Source organism: Eupeodes corollae, chromosome 2 (genome assembly GCF_945859685.1).
Source record: "Eupeodes corollae chromosome 2, idEupCoro1.1, whole genome shotgun sequence".
NCBI lineage: Eukaryota > Metazoa > Arthropoda > Insecta > Diptera > Syrphidae > Eupeodes > Eupeodes corollae.
The window spans coordinates 85,276,058-85,287,661 of NC_079148.1; the positions used below are offsets into that span (position 1 = coordinate 85,276,058).

An 11,604-nucleotide genomic window follows, 5' to 3' on the forward strand; every position below is an offset into this window, starting at 1 on the left:
GCTTTCTTGCCTTTCTTTGTTTCTTGGCGTTGCTTTATTATTGTTTCTTGTGTTTTCGAGTAAACAAGAAATATGCCACCGGACAATTTCAAGTGGAGGAAATACCTTATAACGGAATTAATTTAAATCTAGGACTGGTTGAGAGAGTCTAGCTTGTTAGTTTAAGCTTTGAATTCCAAACTACCCCCTTTCACCCGTTGAAACAAAATGGCAGCCAACTTATTAACTGGCGATATTGCGTCTCTCAAAATTTTTTTTAATGTCGTTGTCAATGAACGACACTATGAAAAAGTTTATGAGGCTTATTTCTGGTTTAGCTTGTTGGCAAACCAAGATGTCTACCGAGAATTTATATCTTTATTCATAGACACACCATATAAAGACCGGAAACCAATCTGTCATTCTGGTTTGTGTAACATCAATTTCCCACAGCTAAAGTCAATTCACCACCCTTTTAAGTCAATTCACCAGGAAAATATAGTAGAGTAATAAGAAATTCTTTAGGGGAAGCACATGGTGGCTACGGCTAAGAGAACGATAAATCAGGCGACAAATTTTGATGACAGCTTTTTAAAAACAATCATATTTTACTATTTCCCTTTACGAGGCAGGGGCAATTTAAAAAAATATGTTTATCAAATTTAAAAAAAATAATGGTAATACAGTTGTAAGGGAAGTTTTATACATATTTTTAAAGCCAATGCTTTTGTCTATTAGCTTTTAAATCAAGTCAAAACTATGCAACTTAAAGTAATCTGTTGAGATATTATATTTTGAAAAAAATATTTATTAATCAGATCATCTTAGATGCCAACTAGCTACATCGAAAAAAATTTTTGCTGTAAACTGTCATCAAATATAGTTAACCAAAGAACTTATGGTTTCTTTTACATGAAACACTTTTTATTCAAAAATTGGTACAATAGTGTACCTACAGGAATGGTTTATACCTTCCTGGTATCCTTGAAGTGTGAGTAAAAACGTTGCGTTCAAACTTTTAAGTAAAAATAAAAGAATTTTAAGAAGAAATGAGTTCCAATGTTCGTATTTTCCTATCAAAAATGTTGAAAAATGTAAATTGAATTCATATTGTCATTTGACAGCTCAAATAAAATCTAAAGTTCTCACCACAGCAATTTAATAAGGAAAAAAACATCTGTCAAAACAAGTAAATACACCGCATCAAATTGTTGTTGGATTTCACATTTCAAAAGGGACGTAATGTCAAATTACAAATACAATAATGTAAACAAATGGGTGTTGGAGGGTAAAACGTACGAAACATTCCCGTCTTTATATGGTGTGTCTATGGCTTTATTATTTTCTTACTTCCTATCTTTATGATTAAGTATTTTTGAGTTTATTAATAGGAAGGATTTTAATAGTTAATTACCTTCACTTTTCTAGTTTAAAAAATGAGCGAAAAAAAGAAATGTAAAAAATCTGTAGGTTTTACTTATTTTAATGCTAAGTTATAATAACTAATAATATTTTATATTACAGAAAGAAGAAATAGCTCGTGAGTTTGATTTACCTGAGCGTAAAAGCAAGATTGCTACTATAATGAAACAGGATGGACAAGCTTATTGTATATGTCGGTCTTCTGATTGCTCCAGATTTATGATGTTAATATGAAAGACGCATTTATTTATGCATACAGTTGACAATAGTATATTTATTTCTTTTAGAGGGTGTGATGGTTGTGAAGAATGGTACCATGGCGATTGCATTAACATTACCGAAAAAGAAGCTAAGCATATAAAACACTACTACTGTCGTAAGTGTAAAGAAGAAGATCCCAGCTTGCAGACCGTATTTCGAGTTGTTCCAGTTGAGAAAACTTTAGTTCCAATTGGTGCAATAGTTACTCCATGCGTCAAGAAAAAAGTAAAAGAAAAAATAGCGCAAGATTCAAAAACCTTAAGATGTGGAACTTGTGAAGGGTGCAAGGCATCAAACTGTGGAACATGTGAATTTTGCTTAGTAAGGGTTGGCCATAAGCCGCGCTGTGAAAGAAGGCAATGTATTCAGCAACAACAAAAAAAAAGTAGACCCAAACAAGTTAAAGAACGTTCGAGGAAAAGAAAACGCTCATTAAGTCCAGAAGTTTATATAAATCCGGAGTTGGAAGGTCTAAGGCACTGTTATGGGCCAGGATGTAAGAAAAATGCAAGGCCACAATCGAAATATTGTAGTGACAATTGTGGCATCCTTCTTGCGACAAACCGAATTTTCCAGGTTAGAAACCATGCATTATTATTTTAACTAAACTTTGGCAAGCCACTTCATGTCTATGATAATTATTTGTTATAATATTTTATTCTTTTACATTTAATGCACAAGTTTCTATTCTATAGTTAGTAACAAATTAAATCCCCTTCCAGATTTCTCTTTCTCTTCAGAATTTGGCGAATCATAGTTTTTAGGTAAAAAATCCTTAAAATAATCGCATGTTTTGATTAGTTTAAACAAATTTAATAAGAATCACGATGCTAAAATAATAGTACCCTTGACACTGTCTCATCTAAGAGCAATTCCTGTCATGAAAAGTGCTTTCTCAAATTTGCCGTTAGCATTGGGCATAAAAACTTTAGGTCCCCTCCATCCTCAAATGACTCGCACACAGAAGTAGTTCAGAGCTGTAAGTCAGTATACCTCTAAAGACTGTTGAGTGTTGCGCCACCAATTTTTTTTTAAAATGATGTTTTAAAATATTGTTAAACATATATATACGTGGGGCAAAATACGTTGGGGTTTCCACGAATAACCTGACTAATAAAATACAAATTATCGCAATATATTCTCTTCAACAAATGGTAGGCATAGTGTAAAACAAGTTTTTAGGATATTTCAGGACTTATTTTGTTTGCAGTTCTTCTTAAAGTTCAGTCTTAAGGTCCTGAATTTTTACAAAGTTCCTTTGAACAACTCGATATCCCATTGCATCCTATATATGCTCGATTACATTAAGGTCAGTTGACTTTTTCTGTGTTTTAAACACCTTTGGGGATATGTTCTTTGGGTAGTTAGTTGAAATCACTGACACTGGACCACAAATGTTTTTTTAATTAATTGATTGATGGCGAACATCATCCACAAAATGTAAGTTTTGAACACCAGAACTTGCAACACATCTTCATAATATGACAAAATTCTTTATTTAGTTCCATCTAAACCTTTAAGGTTTTACTTTTCTGCTCACATTATGCATTTTATCACCGTTTTAAATCGTGAAATTATGTAATGGCAAGGGTTCCGTTGCATAATTTTTGTTATTTCTCCTATTGATTTACCGTCCTTGCTATGCAAAAAAGACAACATTCTAGTTTCCAAATACGTTTGCTTTCCTTTTGGTGTCATTTCGATGCGGAACAAGAAACTACCAATTGTTAGTAAAAGTGTTCTGTAATACAAGGTTAAAAAGTAGTATTGTCATTTGAGGGGAAAAATTCTATTACAGGGTAAAACAGTGAAAAAGCAGCTAAGCTATGTGTGAGAAGCTAAATGAAGGAATTGTTCTTGTTTTTTTTATTCATTTGCTTATTATTACTTGTTTTTTTTAATTTAAACTTAAATAATATCATAATATGATGATTAAGTTTTACTACTTCTACACATTTTCTTAAAGGTATTGCATTGCGAAAATGTATATTATCTTTGTTCGGTTAGCAACCACTGCATAAAAGTCTAAGCATTTCAAATTTCTTTTTTCCCGTACTGTATTACTTCTTTCTAAAAATATACATGTTCTACTTCTAGCAAACTTAATGTTTAAACTGAATAACCAGACTATGTTAAAAATATATAACTTAAACTCAGACCGAAATTAATTTTGATAGAACTCCTTGATTTGAACGATTGTTTTCGACTTCCTTATTTCAATGATGAAATTGGACTTGAGGGTGTTTTTAAAGAGCTTTGAAATGAAATAAAATTGATTTTTAACTTTTTTTTATTCGGAGAATAATCATCTGGCATCATAATCTAAATATTATTTCTTACATATGCCTGCCACCAATGACCAGGACAAAGTCAAATCTGGAGGTTCAATTTTCGATGACTTTTTGCAATATTTGTGGCGGTACCTCAGCAATAGCACGCCCAATTTTTCCCTCCAAGTGGTTAAAAGCTTCAGTTACCAAATTTTTCTTCAATAAATCAATGGTGACGTATCGCTACAGCGGTTGCCATTGACTTAACACATAAAGCACACTAAGCAGTTTTCGTGAATGTAACGATGTAATGTACGTTTCACTTTTAATGAAGTGCATTTGTATTTTTTAATCTGTTTTAAATACAATTAACAATAGGAGCCCAATGAATTTCTTTTGGCTTTAAACGATGCTATATTTTTGTACATACCATTTATATAAGCGGTCTTTTTTGCGAAATTATTTATTTTTGACGGTCACATTTTGGATATTTGAGCCCTTCATCTTAAAATTTGTACTTGTTGAAATGCATGTATAATTATAAATAAATAAATTAGGTGGCGCAACAGTCCGTAGAGAACCAGGGCATAGTGATTTGTGTGGACCTTCAGTTTATATGCCGAATCCGAACGGCTAATTTGAAAAAGCACTTTTTCATGACAAGAATTACTCTTGGAGAATTTGTCAATAAAAAATAAAAATTTGTGAATAAAACTTTAGATGGCATAGGGAGGGATCGAACCCATGACCTCTCGCATGACAGTCCAACGCACTAACCATCATGTCACGGGTATAATTAATTCCCATAAATTCTGGAAACAAATTTTTGAAAAAATCGTTAACTTCAATATCTCAAAAACTATACAAATTTGCGGTATTAAATACATATAAATTTTTTTATATATTTTTTTTCTGCGGGTACTGTCATTTTCAAGATAATAAATGGCAGAACCACACCGTTTGTGAGAGTTTGTGAGAAAACTTGCAGTTTACACAATAATCTTTGTCGGTGACGCCGTTGATAGTACTAGGGAATTGTTCTGTGAAATGCTCATCTTTGCATTTGACGCACCTGTAATCTCTTAAAGAGTTGCCTGTAAAATTTTCCTATTTTTGGCAATTCTTGCATGTTTGCGTTAATATTGAATTTCTCTCAATAAACCTTCTGTTTAATAAAGAGATGTTTTTCGTTGATTGCTGAAGTATCTACTTCAATCTCCAAGTAGTTGCATTTTTATAGGACTTGAAATGTCTTAGTGCCAATAGTGTAGCTATGATGTATCTATTAAAGAACAATTAGATATTTCTTGTTATCTTTGTCTGTGTAGTAGTAACTCACTTATTTTAGTATTGACTTGTTGTAATTATTTGTTCCTTCAGGATCAAAAACACAATTGGTGACATCAAAATGAAGCATGGTGCTGCAGCTATCGAACAACTGCTCTTTCTTTAATGTAGGTTGGGAAGGTTTGCTCTGCTGACGTTGAGCCATTTGTCTTCAAAAGTCGGAATCCTTTCTATTTTCTATTAGATAGTAGGTTTCTGATCTCTGTCTGTGACTGCTTTTTCTTCACAAGAGCCTTCCACTTGGATTTGCTTTTCCTTGCCATCCCTTTTTGCGTCGCTCTTTTTCTTGCACAAGGAAAGTGTTGTTCCTGTGAATTAAAACAAAATAACAAATGAGAACAATGAAATAAAATAAGTTGTTGGCGCATAAGAGTCCTAACCTAATAGCTTAGGGATAAAATTAAATGAAAATAATGTTTAATATAATGGAGAGCTTATCCTCGGGATGTTCCGCAGTTCAGCGTAGAATGCGATGGAATGTTCCTTATTGATTTTTTTTACAGGTACCGAATTTAAAGTTTTTTAGCCATTAATTGTTTTGTTTTTACGCGAAAACGTAATAAATTACGCATATTTTTATGAAACAATAAATATTTTAGTAGAAAATTTGCCGAAGATTGAGTGCCTATTTTTTTCTGCAACTTTTGACAGAAATTGATTGTTTACATGGTTGATAGAAAATTGGTTAAACAGGAAGGGTACAATAGTTTTTAGAATTTGCGATGCAATTCGTATGAACCTGAGATTGTTTGAGTGAATTGATCTATCAACCTTTAAAAATCTGAGACAAAAGCGTCAACTTAGTTTAGTTTGACCTTTATGTTGACAACTTAAAGTACTTACAATTTTCTTAGAGATGTAATTGTGATATCGAGTGGCGTAAAAAGCCGAGTGTGGACCATTAAACGTTAATTCATTCAACCCATATGCCCTCATTTGTAAAATACATTAGGAGTTCTTCCCATTCTTCGGTTCCTACGCTCGTTGTCAATGATAATCTTTAGAGAAAGCTTATCTCTTTGCTAGGCAGCTCACCACCAATTCTACGCTGTTATGATTCCGTCTGTAGATGAGCGAGTTAGTAATTCTAAGCTTTTTCATCTGTTCCGAATGGATAGAAAACTGCATTTGTAAAGCCCATCCTCAAAAATGACGAATCTTCCTCACCCTCTAATTACCAACCGTCTGCAACTTCTAATCCAATACATTGTTTCGCTGACGATAGTACTGTTAGCTTTTTATATTCGTTTTCCGAGTCACATCGCTTTCTTCCGTATGTGGAACTGCAACGACTAAATATGATAATCTCAATAATTCCGACCTAGACAGCTGATTGTCATTGTACAATAGGGAATAAAAAACCGCGTGGAATTTAATGCTTCAAAAACTAATACTATATTGTATGGTTAAAGCGAGATATACCCTCCTTGCCATTGTCCATGGATAGAACTTGCATCGAAGGAACTTTACATGTGAGCATTCTCGGTATGTGTATCACCAACCACATCACATACAATATGTTACCAACAATTCATCAAGTTGTTTGGGTTTCCTAAGGCGATGCAATAAATGTTTCACCACTTCTGATCTGACTTATATACGTCCAAAGCTTTTGTATAACTCCCATTTCTGGGCCGGTGATCCTGCAACTAAGTTGCCTCTTGGATAGTATTGAACGTAGAGCATTTCAATTTATTGGTGATAATGTCATCATAAGTTCATTTATTTAGCTTGAACACCGTAGGCGTAGGTCGGTTGTCTAACTCTTTGCTACCGTTATTTAAACGTTTTATACCTTAAATAAATAGCAAGTTGCATTCCTTCTCTTAAATATTTCAGCCGTAATACTCGCGCTTCTAGGAATGCTCACCAGTATACCTTTGAGTGCAACTTCTGCAGTACTGTCAAATACAGAGATTCGTTCGTTAGCCGAACTACTCGAATGTTGAATTCCTTACCACACTCTGTCTTGCCTAGTCATTGCAATATTCATGAATTCGAAACCATTGTGCACCGAAGTCTCTTTTCAAACCCTGTCTTTGCATAATTAAGGTAGTAATATTCCCTTGAGTGTGCGCTCATTATAAAAATAGAAAAAATGTGGATAAATTCTTAAGTACTTACGTGTAGATGGGTTGCAACATGTCCATTAAATATGCTTCCTTTATTTACAACAAGATTTGTTTTCTGAAAATCTCGATCAATTCAATGACGTACAGTAGAGCGTTTTCATCAGAAAATTAAATTCATAGAAAAACCTTTTCAAGTTAAAAGCCATTTGAATACGATGTCGAAGTATTTTTCTACAATATAAAGCTTGATGAGAAAGAGATAAACTAATCATTTTAAAACCTACATTCAACTCTTTATTTGTCTTTTAAAATTAATTTATATATATTTCTCAATCTCTTTAAACTTACAATAACAAAATTTAAATTCACTTTAAAATATAAGAATACGTTTTTGGCTTTTCAACCTTTAGATAAATCCTTTCTCAGTTTCGTTTACCTAGAACTTAAAAAATCCATGCAATTGGTTAAAGAAGTTTTCATTAAAAATACTTCGTTTCGTTAAAAAATAAATATTATTCTAGAATATGTTTTCATCATGTTGTTTCTGAAATTATATGCTTTAAATTGATGTTAAAGTTGGGTTAATGACGACAAAAATTGTTCGGCTTTTACAGTTTTGTCTTATTACATTGTTAAAAAAGTATAAATGTTTTCAGCTATATTTTTTGAAATGAATGACGGCCTAAAATAATAGTTCTTTGACCTTAAGTCAAAATTTTGCGGGTGTTAGGGAATTTGTACATACCGTCAGTGACTTGTTGCTCTACAAAACGCTCAAATCTCTCATATTTAGATATATTTTGTGTTTGTTTTTTTTTTTTTATCGATGCTGTATTTGAAAATCATCTCTACCGAATCACAGATCCAACATTTTTTATTTGCTGTCATGTTCATGCAAAACTTTACTTTCTATGAATTTAAATTTTCGAACCAATAGCCGAATAAATATTATTGATCTTAAGGTAGCTGTTAGCAATTATTATAAATTATTTACTGTGTAACTTAAACAGGAATAATAAATATTTATATTCCCAGGTCCTTCCACAACGTGTTCAGGAATGGGGTCTCTCAAGATGTCGAGCAGAGGAAGAAAACAAAAAACAACTTGATCAAGTTCGAGCGAAACAAGCGGTTGTTCGATTTGCATTAGCCGAACTGGACAAAAGGCATAATGAACTTGATTTGATTGTGCAAAGGGCAAAGCACTGCACCCTTGATCCTCACGCACAAGACCATCCCGATGTGGAGGATGAACAATCAATGTATTGCATTACTTGTGGGCACGAAATACATTCTCGAACTGCTATAAAACATATGGAAAAGTGTTTTAACAAATACGAGAGCCAAGCTAGTTTCGGTAGCATCTTCAAGACTCGTATTGAAGGAAATTCGATGTTTTGTGACTTTTATAATCAAGCTAGTAAAACCTATTGCAAAAGATTACGCGTTTTATGTCCTGAACACTGCAAGGATGCAAAAGTAAGCGATAGTGACGTATGCGGTTGTCCTTTAGTATCAAATGTCTTTAACCTTACTGGCGAATTTTGTCGGGCTCCAAAAAAAAATTGTTTTAAGCATTACGTCTGGGAAAAAATACGTCGGGCAGAAATTGATTTGGAACGGGTCCGCCAATGGTTAAAAATGGATGAGCTATTAGAACAAGAAAGGCAAACTCGTGCAACAATGGCGTCCAGAGCAGGAGTCTTAGGTTTAATGCTGCATTCAACTTATAACCATGATGTTATGGAAGAACTAGTCCGACAGCAACAGAAACAAATGCAGCAAAAACATCATCAACAGCAACATCATCCACAAAATACTTCAGGAACGAATCAGAGAATTCAAAATCATGGAAGTGTTTATTATTGAGTTTGTATTTTCATGTGGAACAACGAAACTAATTTTTAAACAAAATAAAAAAATGTCTATTTATTTTTGGACTAAAAATAATTCAACTCTATTTGAAGTGCTGTTACAGTTTTTCAATCTAATTCGTTCCGAACATCTCAGAACTATCATTTTTCTTTGTAATTAGAGCACACTCAAATCATTTTATATACCTATAGTATGCCAGAAAAAAGCAAGAGGGGTTACTTGGGGTCCCCATTGAACATTATCGGCCTGAAATCAGATAATCCAATAGAGACCAACAATCCAACATGCAGTCCATAATTCGGTCTTCGCAGTTTGGATTTTTCGAGCGGTTTAAAATTTAATTTCGTTTAAATTGTTGTCGAGTGCCTAAATTCATTAACTCGAAGTTATCTTACCAGGCACAGAATAGACATCCTACGAAAATTCTTATAGCTTGCACCGTCCTCCCATAGTAAGTCCTTGAGCAGGTGCGCCTCTCAAACATGAAGTTCCCTTACCTCGAGAAATGGATTCACCCAAAACCAATAACTACCGACACTAAAGGTAAATCAACAAAAAAGTAAAGAACACGGGCGGAATCGGCTAAGGTTATTGTTGATAAATGACAATCGAAATGATCGAATTTGATCTACATAAGGTGATAGTCAAATTGATACCTAAAATGCTATCACAAAAAAATGTGATAGTCGTTTTCAAATAAATTTGTTTATTCCGAACAGAGCTACCAGACGCTTACACAAACGACTGGAAAATTTTCTTAGTTCACTTTGTTTCTTTTAAAAAACACATTCCTGTGACCGACAAAGCTTACGACATTCGAAAAAAGCAAGAAAAGTAAGAATTTTATTCAAAATCAGCCAATTTGAAACTTTTATTTAGATATTTTATAAGAATCAATTTAAAACTTCACCAAGGCAACAACGAATTTTGACAATTTGAATCTGAAATTGTTCAATCGAATTGAATTGAGTTGAATCATCTTACACAGACGGAATGAAAATGATAGTCAATTTGACTATCAAAAAATTGATAGTCAACAATCACCTTAGCCGATTCCACCTCAGATTAACCGTTTCTAATGTCAAATGTGACATTTGAAGTTGCTCACGGTAAGACCTAATATGCCCAGTCAAAAACAATGGAATGCGGAAGAGATGCTGGATTGGATTTTACTCTTGTGGATCCTCATGTTTTATATATTAAGGCTAGGAAACACCTTTAAGTCATAGAAACAAATATTTTCTTTTTCGGACTTAACCCTACGTTTTTGTAATGCATTTTCTGAACATAAAACAAGTTTTTTTTTATTTTGATTGCACGGTGTACTAACAGCTAGGTATGTAAGGGCGGCCATGCTGACCCCCTGCAAACCCTGCTTGGGATCACTATAGGATTTGGGATGGGTGCGAGTTTGGGTATATGCAAAGTTCTTTTTGCATTTGATCACTAAAATGAAAGGAATCGTCAACAAAAAAAGCAAGTATGGCTACACTGAACAAAAAACAGAGAAGAAATGTCAAAATCAACCATTTTTGTGTGTTTTGTATGCGAAAAAGTTAACTTTGAAAATTATTTTACTATAGAAATAAATGTCTCCTCGCTCTAAAATTGATCTAGTTATTAATTATTTGCACATATCTATCAAATAAAAAAAAAACTGCATGTCGAAATTCATGCTGCGGAAAGTTGAGCCCAAGGGCCAAGACTCTCTCAACCATTCCTCTTTCTTACTCTGTTAATGTAGTCCGGATGGCGGGGATCATACAAAACAGGATACATTTCGAAATTTGAAATTAATTCGTTTATAAGCTCCTTGTTCTGTTTGAAATTGTCCTGCGACATATTTCTTGTTTACTCGGAAACACAGAAACAATAATAAAGAAATGCCAAGTAACAAGAAAAGACAAATAAACAAACGTCAAAAACTATCCAAGACAATCCTCAACCCATAATGGCTGAAATACAAACACGCTTCGGCCTCACCTAACGCATAGAGGAAATATATTATATATATATATTTCCTCTATGACCTAACGTTTGCGAGTTCAGCCATTGGAATTCAATGCATGCTATTACAATGGAGGTTCGACCTCATGTTTCGTTTGACAATCGTAAGGAAAGGAACGTAATGTGACTCCAAGCGGAAGCTCTAGTACAATTATCTAAACATTTGCTTTGTCTGACAGCTGTAAAAAAATGTCAACAAACAAAATATTTGCTCTTTGGAGGGATGAAATAATAGAAAAGTCTTTTAAATCATCCTCGAAGCAAGGCCACCGTAACGCAGAGCAAGCCGAAGCAGGCAGCCATAACTTTGCGGGTTGACACTTTTTAAAGTATTTCTATTTCACCTACTTTCTCTTTCGTACTTTTTCAGC

At 33.6% G+C, this 11,604-nt stretch overlaps 1 protein-coding gene across 1 annotated transcript; it reads left to right on the plus strand.

Annotated features, from left to right (window-relative positions):
- Window positions 1–1,316: 1,316 nt before the first annotated feature.
- LOC129944235 (CXXC-type zinc finger protein 1-like) lies at window positions 1,317–9,290 on the plus strand. Its single transcript, XM_056053545.1, has 4 exons — window positions 1,317–1,445; window positions 1,504–1,625; window positions 1,689–2,238; window positions 8,387–9,290. Exons 1-4 carry the CDS (start codon window positions 1,416–1,418, stop codon window positions 9,218–9,220), a joined length of 1,536 nt encoding a protein of 511 aa, XP_055909520.1. The 5' UTR covers window positions 1,317–1,415; the 3' UTR covers window positions 9,221–9,290.
- Window positions 9,291–11,604: the final 2,314 nt, after the last annotated feature.

Bases quoted from the DNA above. Each gene is read 5' to 3' on its own strand.
- LOC129944235 (XM_056053545.1), top strand. From the start codon at position 1,416: ATGAGCGAAAAAAAGAAATGTAAAAAATCT. The intron at 1,446-1,503 runs GTAGGTTTTACT...TTTATATTACAG, and splicing joins AAAAGAAATGTAAAAAATCT to AAAGAAGAAATAGCTCGTGA. The intron at 2,239-8,386 runs GTTAGAAACCAT...TTATATTCCCAG, and splicing joins CGACAAACCGAATTTTCCAG to GTCCTTCCACAACGTGTTCA.